Here is a 17,762-nt window from a genome sequence, read left to right as displayed (position 1 = left end):
TGAAATGGACTTTTCAAATATTTTGTCTTTCTTTGTTCCCTCTTAATGTTTTTATTGCTTTTTTCTTTTTATAATTCATAACCATTTAAGAATTTAATTCATGTTAAAATGTTATTTTTCAATTTACACTGCCAAGACTGAATGACTCTCATACTTTGGTGTCTGTTTATATTTCTACATCTGCACTCAATCCTCCTCATTTATTGAAAATACTTTGGTAAATGCCTCCTGTGACCCCCTAATGACCAATTCTGATGGCTCTATTTTACTTGCCCTATCTGTGGCATTTATAGTTAATCGCTGTATCCTTCTCTTTGAAAATCTTCACTCACTCTTCATGCTGTTGAATTCTCCTCCTAGATTTCTAATTATGTTTCTTTATCTTATTTGTAGCTTCTTCTTCCTCTATTCCCAAAACACTGTGTTCCCCCTGCTCCAATCTTGATTTCCATCTTTTCTCATTTTATATGTCTTTTATAGATATTCCCTTCAATTCTTTGTGCTTGTCTAAAATGTATGAACTGATGTTTCTCAAATGAACATTGACCCTTCTGCCATCTGCTCCACTTGCCTACCTCCTTTAAATCTCTTACTAAAGATATCATTGGTCTTTGTCTTATATTGTTCATAGTGCTTATCATATGGATTTATATTATCTTTCTTGATGGGAGCTCCTTATAAAGAGAGACACTGTCTTTTTTCTATTCTAGTGCCAAGCACTGTGCACTAGGCAAACAATTATTATCTGTTGAGTTAATGAAGTGTTATTCTGTATGACTGTGTGCAGAGGTGGTAGAGTCTTTTGATTTTTGTTTCTTGTTAAGTTATGAGGACATAGGCTGCCTAGTTTACCAGCTTTCCATTATTTAGAAGTAAAATATAATTATCAGCCTTAACAGCCAGAGTCATCTTTCAGAATCACAAAACTGATCATATTGTTTGTCCATTTAAAATTTTTTAGTCGTTTCCTCATTGCTTATTCATTCTTCAAGGTCCAGCTTAACTGTCTTTTACCCCATATAGATATTGAGATGAACGTAATTGTACTAATCTTTCTGGTAATTTGTTTATAGCTTTATAATACTTTATATTGTCCACCTTGTAAATAGTAATGTGTATTACTCTGGTGGTGCCCTAAACCTTATGTTTTTTTAGGGTGTGTACTATATACTTGAGACCTTTATATCCCTTACAAGCTCTATCATAATGCATTGTTGTGGGATGCATCCCACAAATGTCTTAATTGAGGGGGTACACTTTGGCTCTGAGCAACCTGGATTATTGCTTCTTGAAGAAACGTATCCCAAAGTGGAAGACACATAGAAGTTGATCCCTGAGTGTAGATTAGGACCTATTAGGAGATCCCAAAGCCCTGGATAGTGCTTGGATGGCTGATTATCTCCTGCATGCTTCTGTTTCTGTTGTTTTTTGGAGATCAAGAGCAGAATAATGAGTCATGCATGTTTGGGTCGTCCTCTCCGTACCCACCTTAATTTCTCAAAACCTGAGTCAAATTAAAGCATATCCCTGTGTCAGAGCACCAGAAGTCGGTGACTTTGGGCACCAGTCCTCCCAACTGAGAGAAGAGTATAGAAGGGAAGAGGAAAGGAAGTAATCATATGTAACTAGAAAAGGATTTGTATTATATTCGGAAACGTTGTTTTGAAACTTCATCTACAAAAATCAAGAGGCACTTATTCTAAAATGACTGATTATTCACTTAACGTGATAGTTGTTGACAAATGGTAACAATGATATGAGGATATGTATTTGTTTCTTTCTTTTTCTTTTGTCCTCTTCACCATAATAAAATTTTAAAAATATTAGCCTGGAGAAATATATAAAATATTAAAAACTAGGAGACCTTAATTTTTTTTTCTATTTTTTTTTTTTACTTTTTGAATGTCTGAATATAATCAAAGAAGCACCTATGCACACCGAGGAACAATTTGTTTGATGAAGTTAAGAATTCAAAGGTGGCTTGGTTTTATTATTTGCTCAATTGCACAAGTAGAAATTGCTAGAAGAGAAAACTAAGATTGTTTTCACTGTTTCTGATTGAACAATGCTAAGGGAGCAACAAAAGGGCCTGTGATTATATGACTTATAGTGAGACAGATGGAACCACTGTGTACCATCTAACCTTCCAAAATGTTAAAATCTATTTCTGCTAATATGCAGGGAAGCTTAAGTGACACATAAAAAGAAAATAGATATAAAGACATTGTTAGTCACAAGATAAGATTGTAGTTGATAGAAGAATGTCAGCAGGGAATGGGTCCTTTCTTCTAACATAAAAATAAATCCTACAAGTAATGAAATAATCAGATATAAGTAAATAAACCAGAAGACTGGATTTTATTTTTTTTAGGTATCTATAATTTTTAAAGCAATGGTTTTCTACCCCATCATGTACCCAAAGCTACTTTTGTATGAATATTTTATAATATTCCCTTTGCTGTCTTGAGATCATCTCTTACATTCATTTTAAAAAATGAACTTGAAACTCTATTACTATATAAAAAGAAAGAGGAAAATATGTATTACCACATGTAAATGCTCCAACACTCCTGTGAGGTATAAGATAGTGGAAATAGATTCTTAAACCTATAAATGGAATCATCTAATAGTATGTAACAGTTACAAATGCAGACTGACTGACATAAGCTTGTTGTATTTGTGACTCAGTAACCATGGCCATCATTGGTGAAATGCTTTTTTGAAGTGGTGAATGACTCTTAGAAAATTTATGCCTAAAGCAAAGCACCATCTTTTTTTTTTTTCTTAAATGATATATTCATGGAAAAAAATTAAAATGCATATTAAAACCATATAAAATATTTTGCTGAGCTAGATTTTAGGCTCAAATAATTTCTAAGTAGTTTTTCCTTCCAAATAAATGTCTGGTAGAACATTTGAAAATTTTTCTGAGTAAAGAACAATTCTTTTTTGTACCTCTCTTTGAAATATGGCAAGCAGCTTTGACCACCTGCTGCCAATTACTATGACAACCTGAAACACACCCTAAGGGTTGGTATTGCTTCCATCAAGAGTTAATGTGTACTTTAAAGGATAACTAACGTGTAGTATAGTAAATTTAAAATTAAAGAATAGTAATTTAAGACTTCACCTTAAGTCCTTCACGTTCTGGAAAAAAAAAAAATAACTCTCTGAGGAGCACAATTTAAAAGGACTTCACTGAGAGGTTCAAGTTTATGAATCGGTTTTTCCTTTCCTTGCAGCAATATCATATCGAAAACATTTCTGGTTTCTTCTTCGTGGCCATTATAATATGGAATGTCTATTTTTAATCAGAGTTCTTTAAAGCCCTGCTTGTGATTGACACATAAAGTGTTGCCACCCACTGATTATGTGGAGGGGACAGAAACACATTTGCTTAGAACTCTAAGTTTGGCATTAAGATTTTAATTATCGGGAACTCGTGTTTGTCTCTAGGAACCCTGTGTCAGTACTGCCAGAAATTTAAGGATGACAGCTGTTATTACAGGTGTAACATAGATAGCTCTAATTAACAAGGGAGGCCGAGTTTATTCTGTGACCAAGATTTTAAACAATTGACAACTTTATGTTTTACCCAAAGAATCACCTCTGTAACATGCTCTCAAATAATTACTCTGAATTTTAGTGATTTTCATAGCAGAGATGATATGCACATAAGCTATATTTATTTCTAGTAATGCCCTTATGCCAGATGATTTGGTATACCATATAATCTATCATGGCAGGTGGTTGCAAACATAACGATAAGTAAAAACTTGTTTATTTGTAGGAATTCGTATTCCAACAATGTTATGACTCCATCATTTTTTCCTGTATCTTATCTCATTTGTAAGGTGGATTTTAATGTCATTTTATAAGTCTGACCTTTCTTATGTTAATATCCATTTTTTTCAAGCTCCATTCTTTACCTAGAAACTTGGATCTTCAGGGTTTTCATTCTCCTGAAGTTTTTCATACTTTGATACTGATGTGAACTACATATGGGACTAATTTTTTTAAAAGAAAAAGACTTAATTATATGTCTGTTTTATGCCGCTATACCTGCTGTGATATTTTTCATTATAACTAAGATCACTTTAGAGCAATCCTATATTATCTGCTTGTAATAATGACCCTATTTAACATAAGTAGTCTGACATTTGAAAGTCCCATTACCATTTTAATCTTATAGTAGGGAAGAGTAAGTACTGTATTCTAATTAAGAATATCAATCTCATCTCCAAGGCAACTGCAGTATCATCAACCTTCTTGCATGCAGAATAATTTCCCTACCATTTTTCCACTAAGAATAAGAAAACAAAGAGGAAAAGTGAAACTAATAATTGTTTTTTACTTTTGGTTAGGTTATCTTGTTCAATCCTCAAAAAAAGTCCTGGAGTTTTAGGACTTTTTATCCCCAAGTTACATGTGAGAAAACCACCTTGGGAGATTTGTAAACTTGTCTGAAATGAAGCCAAATATAGTATTTAAGAGTGTGGGCTTTGAAGTCAGACAGGTTTGGAGTTAAAACTTCTTAACCAGATGTATGCTTTAGCCAAGTAGCTAAATCACTGGAATCCTTTGGTATGTGAAATATGAATAATAATAATCTACGTGGAATTTAAAAGGGATAACTGACGTAAAGCATCCAATGTATAATGCCCAATATATAGTTGTTATTGAATAAATAGCTGCTGTTAATGTAATCAACAGTGATTCAGAGCTTGCAAGTAGTAGAGTCAAGAATTACCTAGCAGCAAACAGAAAAGGAGTGTTTATTCTATCATTATTTTTACTTATAAATACAATTAATTTCAGTCTCCGTTAATATAAGACAACCAATGTATGGTTATCAAAAATTGAATTACAACTTTGGCAAATTATGGGCAATTATGATCTTTGCCCAGATTTTTAATTAATTATTTGAAGAAAAGCAAGATCGGTATATCACAAAATACTGTGTCTGCTGATCCATCCGCAAATACTTTGCTTCAAGTTATGGCCCACCAAGATAATTTATAACATATTTCATTCCACAGGTATTAATTGACATCTGTTATGTGCTCAGCTCTGTGCTGTGTGCAGGAGGTAAACAAGACATAGATATTTTCCTGAAGAATGAAAGAGTTTTCTTTCTTTTTTAAATTGTCATTGTCATAACAGATAGGCTTGTTACAAAAAACCCAAATTGTATAAGTGGTATTCATTTTGCTGACTAGGAAACAAAGATCTGGTTATTTACATTGGAAGCAGAGACATGTTATCTCTCCTTCTATGGATCTGGATTAATAGAGGCTTCCAGAATGATATGGTCATAGCAGGGAAGTCTGTTATTAGGGAGAATATAATGTATTTGACCCTTTTTCTTGCAATTTTGTTACCAATTAAAATCTTATGGGTCAAGGTGGTGCGGTGGTGTCTCAGTGGCAGAATTCTTGCCTGCCATGCTGGAGACCCGGGTTTGATTCCCGGTGCCTGCCCATGTTAAAAAATTAAAAATAAAAGGTGATGCCTTCCCATGTTAAAAATAAAAATCCTATGGGTCATATATGAGTATGATGCTTTTGATACACTCTTTCTTGTGTATCATTCATATGAGTATAACAAAAAATGAAAAGCCCACGTAGCGGATCCCTTTCATTTAAGATGGTTGAGTTGATTTGACTTACATGTGGTTCCAATACTAGGGAAGCTGCACAGACTCCTTCGTGTCAGATCTTCTGTTCTTGCTCTTTCAAGTGTGCTATTTTCAGTGTTCTGTGAAAAGGTTTGAAATTTTTCCCCAGCATATGCTTCTGTTTAGTTTTATTAATTGATTTGCATATTTTGATCAGCGAAAAAAATCTTGTGAAGTTTTGATTGTAATTATAAAAGATCTGTTTTTTTTTTTATATTCTGTGCTAAGAACTTGAGGTGCATTTAAAAAATAGTTTCCTAAAACAAAATGTATATGATTAAAGATTCCTCCAGGATAGAATAACAGAGAGGTCTTTAAGCTGTCATTAAATGTCTTGCTTCTTGACCTATTATCTCAAAAGTGAATCTATCATATTGCCGTATAATATTTGTGATTGATGTTTCTACAAATGATAAAACATGGTTTACTCAGTGCTATTTTTAATTATACTAATATATTCTGTATAGAAGTTATATTTTTATAATTTCATATTAATTGACTATGAGTACATCAGCTACAAATTGTTCACTGTTGTTGATCAAAATTATAAAATGCTAATATTGTTAGGATGTGCAAAGGTAATTTATGCTTTTTTTATGCTTTTTTACTAGTACTGAACAAGATTTGTTTTGCTAGTCCTTTTAGAATTAATAAAGTATATGTATTCAAATAGTTCTCTCTAAACAAACCAGAATGTTATTTGAATTAAAATGATACAGTAAAATATCAGTTTGTTATGCTGAGAGTAATGTTACTTCTGATAGTTTAACTAAAAACAAAAACCTATGATTTTTTCTTAAATAGTTGAGTAACAATGTTTCTGTGGAGAGAAAATTTCATTATATGCTTAATTGTGTTTCTAATGTTAGGATCTCTTATATGTAGTCCTAGTGCTATTATTATGTGACGTAAGATATGGTTGTGTTTTGTATACAGATCTTTTCAAAAGAATTTTTGAAGTTCACAATACAAAATTAAAATGCATATCTTAATGCTTTTCTTTTCAATTTGATTTGGGTTCTGTTTTTTGCAGAACGCCCTCTTCACTACACAGAAAACGTATTGGAGCAGGTACTTCAGTGGAGTTCATTAGCTGAACCTGGATCTGCTTATCTGGTGGTGAAGAGATTCTTAACCGTTGACATGATTAAACACTACAGTGGTAGGTGCTATATTTTCACATTGCAACTACAGTGAAAATTCAGTGATAAAGTATTAGTTATTACGGAACAAGTGGTGTTTGAAAAATCTATCGAAGTGAGTAGCTAGAGATAGAGTCTACTCACAGTAGAAGTCAGAAAATTCTCAGGTTGTAGACAAAAAGTAAGAATATATGGATAGGAATATCAAGGGTCAGAATTGTACCTTTTCTAGTGTGTAGCATTATGATAATATTTGGCTAATTTGATATTTCCCAGATGATGTTCTCAAAAAAAAATAATTTGTGTATTTAAGAGTTATTTGCAGTGCTTATGTGCAAATTTTTATATTGGTGATTAGTCTTCCTTAAATTATGTTAATCTTTAAAGTTCTCATAGGATTCAAGAATTGCAAGCAATGAGCTTTGAGTTTGAGTGTTTGCTATAAGTCTTTTTCTCACAGTGATTTTGGAGAGAAAAAATACATATGAACTAAAACACTTCCAGTAACGATATCTGCCATCCAAATGGGAGATGGTATGTACACATGTATGATAAAATACAGGTGCATGTAAGACTTGTGCCATATAAGACAAAGATGATAGAAACTTTTATTTTGAAATTCTTTCATTTTTATGTTGTCTAGCATTAACTGACTGATCAGAAAAAGATTACCTGACAGCATTTTATATAAACCAATCCCAAAAACTAAGGATTGAAATTCCGTAAGTTGAAATTTACTACAACTTTTAAAATAAATAATAATCATCACCACATATCATTAACTGAAGTTCATTATTATTTTATAATAGTTCATTATATAATGAACTGAAGTTAATTCCCATTTTATCGTTTGCATTTTACAAATGAGGAAAGAGAAAACTCAGTTATGTTAGATCACACCATTATTAAATGTAGAGTTCAGAACAGAGTGGCCATACTTTTAATTATAAAAAAAAGAGTGATGTGAGTGAGGTACAGCTCTTAAATGCTGTAAACCTTATTATTATGATGGCAGGTCTCTGCCTAGTAGCCAGCCATAGTTCAGTCAGGAAGCTCTTAATTTTATCAATGTTAATCTGTTAAATCTCTGATTTGATGGCACTGTCCTTTGTATCTTATACTTACATGAAAGTATTTTTACAAAATGTGAGCAGTGTAGTAAGTTTTGTGTCATTTTATTCTTTTTAGCATCTAAATAAACTTAACCAGTCTTATTCTTTTTGCTATAGAAATTTAGCCTTCCAGAGACCTTTACATTATTTTAAATTTCTTTACTACTTCTACATTTGCTGTTACTGCATCCTCCCATTCCTTCTTAAGGGTTGCATTAGAAATTCTCTCTAGTTGTATGAGTGCAATAGGAATCCAGGGCATAGAGCAATGGTTCTCAACCAGGGGAAATCTTGCCCCTGCAGGGAAATTGGCAATGTCTGGGGACATTTCTGATTGTCACAACTTTGGTGGGTTGTAGGAGGGAAAGTACTACTTCTGGTATCAAGTGGGTTATTGCCAAACATCCTATAATACACAGAACGGCTCTTTATAAGAATTAACTGAGAAACCACGATTTAGATAACCTATGAAATCTTTTCTAGCTCCCAAATTCTATTGTTCTTTCACTCTAATACTGGGATAAAAAAAAATATTGAGCCTATGACAAGTCCTGTCAACATTATGAAATAAATACGAGAGATTCTCATTTTTTTTCTGAACATTATAAATCATCTTTTCAGGTAAATGTTTATCTTTCTGGTGAGAATCGCCCTATTTATTTTTTCTAATATTCCTCTGAAATTTCTCTAGTTCTCAACATTACAAGTTGTTTGAATGCTAGTGGATTGGCTATATAATAAAAATAGATAAGAATATAATCTGAAAAGGCTACAATATAAAGGGAGGGTGGGGTGAAGAGGGGAGGGAAGAAGGGGGTAGTAACCCAAAGCAAGGATACAAGTATGAAAGTGCTGTTGAGTTTGGAATAAAAAACCAAAAAACTCAGTGGCCTACAGATTGAGTTGGTTTAAAGCACTCACACCTGAGTTAAAAGTCATTATGTTGTTTAAGAGCAAGAAGATATAATAGTGTGACAAACTGTACGTTGGTCTCTGTGCAAACTAGGTAGGAAGACTGGGTGTTATGATGATGCCTCACATATTCCTTAGCATCCTCTCTATGGGGAAAATTGAGAGTCCTCCTGTTGTGAAAACATCTAGTTTTTTTTCAAGGCCTAAACAAGGCACTTTGCATAAGAACTGGAGAGCCCAGGAAGTGGAAAGACTGGCAGCTTAAATTGTCAGGAATTGGAAGAAACTTTTTCAGAGTAAAGTGGCAGCATACTTTCATGCTACTCTCTTACCCTCCTTCATACTCTCTCAGGATGGAAGCTGGATGCCTAGAAACATAATACCCGGGAACCATTCCTCGCTCACTTTGTCTAACCAACATAGAACTTATTACTGTAATATCTATAATTCTTTCTATCAGGAAATTAGGTTTCCTTGCATGAAAAAATAATCAGGCTTTAGAGTAACACATTCAGCAAATGTATTAATTGAACCATTTCATGATAGTTGTGATGTATTTTCAGTCCAAAATAGGAGTACCTATGAAGAAAATGTTTAAAAATACTTTTTTAGTTTTCTAACTCATACAATTTTTATAAATGTTTTTAATTATAGGTTGATTTATACTCAGATTGTCAAAGCAAAATAATCTCTTTCATTATAGTTGGTTCTGCATCTGTTTGAATTTAGGATTGCCATTTTAAGGAGACTGGTGTTTCTTTTTGTTGTTTTTTTTTCAGTTGCTTCTTAAGTCATAATTTTTTCCTATAATTGTATTTTGTAGCAACCTGGAGCATATAACTACCTCTTATGGGGAATATGTTACGTTAGATTTCGGGTTAGTAAGATATTCAGTATACTTTGTCTCTGTCTTGACAAATGTCTCCTAAATCAATCACAATGACTCCCTACTCTGGAATTATTCCTCCGTTCATTACATTCACTACTACTTAGAATTGGGATCTAAAGGGAAAATAATGAAAGTAAATAAAATGTGATTTTTCTGTCAATATGTTAGTAGGAAAACCAAATCATCTCAGAAAAACCTATTGCTCTTCCCAGCAGAAAGAAACAGTGTTAAAGATTTCTTTTCCTTCCTTAAAATTTTCTTATTCTAACCTGGAACCATGTTGGAAATCAGCAGAGCTTGGAAATATGGAATTTGCTTGCAACCACATTTTCTCCCAGTAACAAATAGCTAATGTGCTATTATTTTTTTTTTTTTTTTTTTTTTTTAGAAAGACAGAGAAGGAAGGAAGGGAGGAAGAAAGGGAAACATCTTTAAACATTTTCTTATTTTTATTATATTTTGTTTGTTTGTTTGTTTTTTACATGGGCTGGGGCCGGGAATCGAACCGAGGTCCTCCGGCATGGCAGGCAAGCACTCTTGCCCGCTGAGCCACCGCGGCCCGCCGGATGTGCTATTATTTTGTTAAAACCTAAAGTAACACTGTCACATCTTTTGTATCCTCCCCGTTCTCCCCATACTTAGTACTTAGCTGTCACAAATTTTACTATTATCTGTATCTGTTTATCCACACAGAGCACATATTTGTCTGTGTCTGTGTGCATGCACATGTATATTAATAGTTTTTCTGATTAGGGATCAAATTGCAAGCATATACTGTTTGACATATTTTCATCACTATCTTGCTATATCAAAAATTTATCAAATAATAAGTTTATTACTGTAGTGTAGGGTTCTAATTTCCTCAATTTTCTCACTTTATTTGAATTGTTTAAAACATAGACATCACAAGTAGGAATAGATTCTAGAATCATCTACACTTAATTCTGTTCATTCATTTACTGTAATAAACTAAAATATGTTACCTTAGAAGTATATGCGGACTAATGAATTTTCTGTAGCCTCTACTTTAAAATCAGTCCTGTGTTTTTCAAAAGCAGCATTTTATTTCTTAGAATCATTTTGTGCCATTGTCATTATTGACAAGGAGTTAACTAGCTTGAAAAGAAAGATAATAGTCGTCAAATTTCTACTCCATGGATTTTGATAACTGAGACATTGAAATAGGGAGACTAGAACTTCATTTAAATTACCATTTAGACTTTGTCATAGCTAATCTTATTAGATCATCTTTTATTATCATTATATCTTATATGGAGTTAAATTTCAGCATCTCTATCCCAAATAAACCATAAATTTATAGCTTCTTTAAGGCTCCAGAATAAATAATTCTCCATTGTGTAGTGGTATTTTAAGTATTAAAATTCTTGAAAATTTCCCTCAAAGAATGTGATACACAGAGGTCAAGTCTTAATGGTTTCAATAGGGAAGGAATACTTTTACGATATGAGAAATAACTCAAAGGCAGATAGATCCCTGTGGGTACTAAATTTAGATTGCTACATATGACAGATGCTTTGGAATTAAATTTGCATTAGAATAAAGTAGTTCAAAATACAACTGCTCCTGGCACATTCAGACCTGGAAAGCAGAGCCATCGCTATCAACTTATGGAAAGAAAAGAAAATTCCAGCAAAAATAGTATGAGTCCAGAAATCAGGGTCTAGCAGGAATAATTTCTATGCCACTCTGATCAAACCTTTTTTAATCCAAAAACATCTAAAACCTAGCCCATTTCAAGTGGAGATATTTTCTTGGAAATTGATGATAGTCCTTGATATTCACTTTGGAGTATGAGTGGCCTGACTTGTAACAGAAGAATTCTATCGTGAGAAAACCAATTGGTGACTTTTTTTTAATGCCCAATAATTTCATGCAAGAATATAGTGTGAAAGAATCTAAGAAGCTGCTGTAGAAAATTTAAACAACTATTAAGCATGATCTTTACCAACATGGAACAGAAAACCTAGATACATGAAGCCTATTTATGTATAAGACTACCAAGACAGCCTGCAATAGGTGACTATTTTAGGGCAGAACTTTCAAGCACAGAAAAGAAGTTCAACTAGATGATGATTGACATCCCTTCTAACACTGAATATCTCTCATTTCAGGAAGTTTAGTTTTTCTTGTAAGATCATCCTCCTGTGACAAGACTATATCTTTCTTATTTTTATTTACTGAAAGTGCATGTTGAGTAAACTTTTAAAAATATAAATGAAATTACTTTGTAATTGAGCACTTACTGACAAAAATTCAGAGGCCTGCAAACTCACTTTTATCCAGGTTAGATCATTAACCTTAACAGTTACATGCAGTTCTTGCTTTGAATGTTTCCCTGAATTATAACTGAGACATCAAGATAAGGAAAAGAGAAGTTGCTACGTGGGAGGTGACTGCTAGTAATTTAGGCTACTAATTAACCATTAAGCCTTGATTCTTCACTACAAATAACATAAGGGAAAATAGGGGGCATATTTTGCTTATCCTAAGAAACGGAGTACTTCCAACTAGCTATTATGCCCAGTTTAGTTTCTACTCAGTTGTCGAGCTAAATTTTACCAAAAACTATTTTGAGTGAATTTCACATAATGAATGTCTATTTCAGTAATTCCGCTTCCTTCAAATTATAGAGAGTGCATGTGTTCTGTACAGTTAGTACTAAACAAAGAATACACACAATTTGGAATTTTGAAGAACTTGTTGGATATTAGACTGTAAATATTGCCAAATTTCCATTTGTCCTGGCGTATTTTCAAGGGGTCTCACTCATGAAAGCTGCTTGTTTCTGTCCTTTTGCACTTAGAACAAGGAATTCTTTCAGATAATTGCTGGCCTAGGAAGCAAGAGAAGTGAGACACATAGATAACATATAAAATAGATCCATTTGTCATGTATTCCCATGTCACTGTTCAGATCATACCTGTAGGAGATAATAGTAATTTATAGTCACGGTGCATTTACTATGTGCCCTGTGCTGGGCTGAAGGATTCTCATATACCATCTCATTTAATCTTCCTAGTAGGCTCAGGAGGCTTATGCTAGTACTTATGAAGCAGAGGGCTATTATATAGCTCCCTGGGGCAACCTGCTGGTAAGTGGAGGAGCAGGTATTAAAGCCTGAATCTCTCCACTTCTAGGCTTCATATCCCATCCTTGACTGCATACTCTACTAAAAGCAAGAATAAATCAGATGTTAGCTTTTTATGATTTTATATAATCAGACAATCATTCATCAGACTTTTAGAAGGTTATGTAGTATTTACTACAGATTCTGCAGTACGAAAATGATGTCTGTCCTCCATTAATTAAACAAATGCTTATACTCTGCCTACCATGTGCCAAGCACCAGTGGTCTAATCTATGAGGTGATACTACCATGTATTCCACTTTGTAAATGAGAAAATTGGAGGTGTAGCGATTACTACCCAATATCTAGTAGAGGATGTAGTTGTCATTCAGACCCAGGTAGACTGTCTCCAGAGTGCACTGTTAGTCACAGTTCCATGTCAGCTCTCACACAGGTTAGAAAAGTTCAGAGTACACATCATTTAAAAAATCAAATATGAAAAAGTATGTATTTGAGAGCTAAATTATAGAACAAATAAGACCTTTTTATACATTCATGGGCTAAATTTTATCTTGGAATTTGGAGGCATGAGTACAAGTATGGACTAGAATTGTTGGACAAATATTCATGGAAGAGTTGGGTCCAGAAGTGAAGTTAGAATTTGTATAGCTGCAAGGAGGATGGAACTTCTCTCAGGTTCTTACAAGTCAGGCCATAGAGACAAGAAATTCGTTTTCCAAACAGTGTATTATGATTGATGGGACTATAAATATTATAATTAAATAATCCATGGAGATAAGTAAGAGAAGTCCAATTTAGTATTTTAAGAGTCAAGAAAAATGATTAAATTTAACATTGGGAAAGTAATACTTTAAGTAGTAGAAAAGTGGGGCTTTGGAAGGTCATTAATATGATGAAAGCAGCATTTTAGTAAAGCAAATCTAGAATTCTATACTGGAGTCTTTAGAAAGGCAGGGCATGGAACTTTAGAATCCTGGAATCTAGGTATCTGTTAATGAAGGCGTCAAAAAAGTGAAAATGTACGTAATTTATAAAAGTTTATCCTATCTTTTACAGAGAGAAATGCATTGGAATGTATCAAAGAAGGAGTGTTGAAAATCAAGGAAGAACCATCTAAAATACTATCTGGAAATAAGTTTCAAGACCGATATTTTGTTCTACGAGACAGCCATCTCTTTCTTTACAAGGATTTGAAGGTAATTCTATATGAAATATTTGAGTATATATGCATTTTTATTTGTATGGGAGTTGGCATTCTTACTTTTAACTACTCCCAGTTCTTTCACTTGGAAGTCACAGGCCTGATAGTTAATAAAATGCATAGTAAGCTGATGATCTCTTTCAGCCTCTGGGATATGACATTAACATACTCAGTAATACAGTGAAAATCTTGATATGACCTAAGTGCGTAACATTTTTTTAGGATAGAGAATGACTTATGCCCTGGAAAAAAGTCTAATATGTGTTACATAAACTAACGTAAAAGTCAGCATCACAATGAGTAAAACTGATAAATGTGTCATACCCTAAGGCAAAAGTGACTTTAGCTTAATTAATGTAAATTAATAAATCTGGAATAACAAGGAAACTCCTAAAGTAAAAATGAGTCTTAATGTATTTCCTGTGTATGTTCATTAATTGATTCATGTCATATGTATTAATTAAATCTTGTTAATGTATTCCCTGTGAATTTGATGTTGTTAATAAAAGGCTTTGATTAAAGAATTGTGGAACAGAGAGGGAAAGTAGAGAAGTAAAAGGGTCAGAAGACAATTTCTGTAGCTATAAGAATATTGAACTTGATATCAGGAATCAGAACATCTCAGTTCCATTAAGAGTTGGTGTGTGAATAAGTAAATTAACCTTTTCAACTCAATTTCTGAATCTGTAATATGATGATATGAGTTCTGCATTTCAGGTTGTTTTATGCTTGCATAAGATTATATTAAAAGTTATTTTTAAAATACGAAACATTTTATAAATAGGAAGGTAATCATGGCATGCCCATCAAAAAGAATGAACAGGCAAGTCACAGTCTGAGAAGAATATATATTCAGTACGTACGACTGAAAAATGACTCTAACAAATCAACAATAAAAAAGACAAACAACCTAATAAAAAATGGGAAAATGATTGAACAGACCCTTCAAAAAGAAGTATATAGGGGGTGGGCCATGGTGACTCAGAAGGCAGAGTTCTTGCCTGCCATGTCAGAAACCTGGATTCGATTCCTGGTGCCTGCCCATGCAAAAGAAAAAAGGAAAATATAGGGATGGCCCATGAACCATTGAGCAGAAGGTGTTCAGCCTTTTTGCAAATTAAAACTACACTAAGCTACTAGCACACTTCCATTAGTAGAGTAAATTAAAAAACACTGCCAACATGCAATGTTGACAAGGATGCGGATCAATTAGAATGCTCATAATTTGCTGGTAGAAAGATAAAATTAATACAAGTCATGCTGAAGAAATCATTGGGAAGTTTTTTTTTTTTTTTTTCTTTTTAAATAAAGCTATGCATCTAACTTCCAGGTGAACACTTATACAAGAATGTTCATATCAATTTTATTCATAAAAGCGGAAAACTGGAAATATTCCATATGTTCATTAGTAGGAGAATGATATATTCATACAATAATATACTATACATCAGTACAAATGAATGAATACTAATGCATGTAACAACAATGGATAAATCATTTTGTCATGGCTTCTGTTGACCTCCACACACTTTACTACTTTTCCTGTATATTCCCCTAGCAGGAAGTCTCAGGCTACTTGCAGATTAATTTTTAGTAGCATTCTAACTCTGTGTATCCATCCCATGCTCTCTTTGTTCAAAGCCAATGGAATGGCTTTGAAGTCAGGCAGACTTCTAACACAGTAAATTCTACAGCCCTTACCCCTTTATCAGAGGACTCTGGCTGTCCTTAAACTCCCATCTTGTTATTCAGACTGGAAATAGACCCAGCAGGGAGTCTTTCTACATATCAAGTGTAGTTACCATTTATTCTTCTTCTTCTACTTTATCATTAAAAGAATGGAATTTGTAGCATTAAGGCATATAAGTATTAAAGGTTATGTGAGCTGAACATATTAGATTTTATACTTAATGAACTTTAGATTTGTGTTTGTGAAAGTAAATGCTAGATGTCTCGGCTAGTTCTAGCCACCTGGAACTAAATCTGAGTGAGTTTTGTTTGGTTTTGTTCAAAGAGGGATTTACTTTGACCTTGATTAGACTCATTTCCTTATCGTTTGTCTTTCTATATACATAATCTGTGGGGTAAGGGTCACTTCTATATTAGGTGTCAGCTTGGGATATTTAAAAGTCAAACTAAGCTAATCAATCCTATTAAAGGACTAATAACCTCCTTGAAGGACTTCTCTTAAATCCTTAACCAGTGTCAAGACCAGGGGTCCACATAATCTAGGTATTTTTTAGGGTTCAATAAATGGCAAGAGGAAGTCTATCAATAAGCCCAAATACAATGAATCCAATTCCAGATGAAATGACATGTTCTAATATCTATGTTTAAGACATTGGCATAGAAGTGGGGCAAGATGTTGGTGTAGTGAGGTATGGAATTTAGTTCATCCCTATGGCAGCTGGGCAGGATAGGAAAAGCATGGTGTCTGGAGTCTTCATAGCAAAGTCTGACAACTTGCTGGTTCTCACCCTCAGGAAAATGTGAAACTGATTATACCTTCCTCCTGAGACATATTTTGTCTGGTCTGCAGAATATGACTGAGGTCGATCATATCTGAGGAGACGCTCAACAAGTAAAGATTCCATATGATCAGGGCAAGAACCAGAAAAGCAAAACTGAAAAATTCTGATCAGTTAAGCAGAAGCTAAATGATGAAAGTCTGTAATTGAATTAATGCCAAAGAACAATTATAGAACAAAGCCATCTAATAAGAAAACCCTAGAAAAGAGTGAAAAGGACTACCAGAACAAACAAATAAATCAGATGTCTAGACAGAAGTAAAAACATAAACAAAAAACAAAAGCAAGTCACACTAGGGAAAACAAAGATATGGCCCAAAGGGCCAACATTTCAAACGAGATACAGGAGTTGAAACAACTAATTAAGGATGTTCAAACAGACATGAAAAATCAAATCAGTGAGTTGAGGGAAGATATAGCAAAAGAGATGAAGGATGTAAAGAAGACGTTGGGTGAACATAAAGAAGAACTCAAAAGTTTGAGAAAACAATTGATAGAACTTATGGGAATGAAAGGGACAATAGAAGAGATGAGAAAAACAATGGGGGCCTACAATAGCAGATTTGAAGAGGAGTAAGGAAGGATTAGTGAACTACAGGACAGAACATTTGAAATCCTACACACAAAAGAACAGATAGAGAAAAGAATGGAAAAATGTGAACAGGGTCTCCAGAAATTGAATGACAACATGAAGCACATGAATATATGTGTAATGGGTGTCCCAGAAGGAAAAAGGAATAGAAAAGGGTCAGATGGAGTAATGGAGGAAATAATCACTGAAAATTTCCCATCTCTTATGAAAGACAGAATTAGAGCACCAGGAAGCCCAGAGTACACCAAACAGAATAGGTCTGAATAGAACTACTCCAAGACATTTATTTATAAGTTTATCAAATATCAAAGACCAAATTCTGAAAGTACCAAGAGGAAAGTAATCCTCCACAAGGGAATCTCGATAAGACTATATGCGAATTTCACAGCAGAAACCATGGAGATGAGAAGACAGTAGTGTGGAAATTTAAGTTTCTGAAAGAGAAAAACTGCCAACCAATAATTCTATACCTGGTAAATATGTCCTTCAAAAATGAGGAGAAGTTTAAAATATTTTCAGACAAATAGTCTCTGAGAGAGTTTGTGACTAAGAGACCAGCTCTACAAGAAATACAAAAGGGAGCACTACAGACAAATAGGA

At 33.6% G+C, this 17,762-nt stretch overlaps 1 protein-coding gene across 6 annotated transcripts in view; it reads left to right on the top strand.

Moving 5' to 3' along the window:
* ARAP2 (ArfGAP with RhoGAP domain, ankyrin repeat and PH domain 2) overlaps nucleotides 1-17,762 on the top strand; it is a 267,935-nt gene that overhangs the window by 223,644 nt on the left and 26,529 nt on the right. For all 6 annotated transcript variants that reach the window (XM_077136560.1, XM_077136561.1, XM_077136562.1 and 3 more), the window contains 2 exons: nucleotides 6,711-6,839; nucleotides 13,898-14,037. In XM_077136560.1, the coding sequence (XP_076992675.1) occupies nucleotides 6,711-6,839; nucleotides 13,898-14,037 (269 nt within the window). The remainder of the gene's footprint in view (nucleotides 1-6,710; nucleotides 6,840-13,897; nucleotides 14,038-17,762) is intronic.

Source organism: Tamandua tetradactyla, chromosome 19, assembly GCF_023851605.1.
Source record: "Tamandua tetradactyla isolate mTamTet1 chromosome 19, mTamTet1.pri, whole genome shotgun sequence".
Classification (NCBI taxonomy): domain Eukaryota; kingdom Metazoa; phylum Chordata; class Mammalia; order Pilosa; family Myrmecophagidae; genus Tamandua; species Tamandua tetradactyla.
Note: the sequence above shows the minus strand (reverse complement) of the source record. Positions and strands in the feature narration are given on the sequence as shown.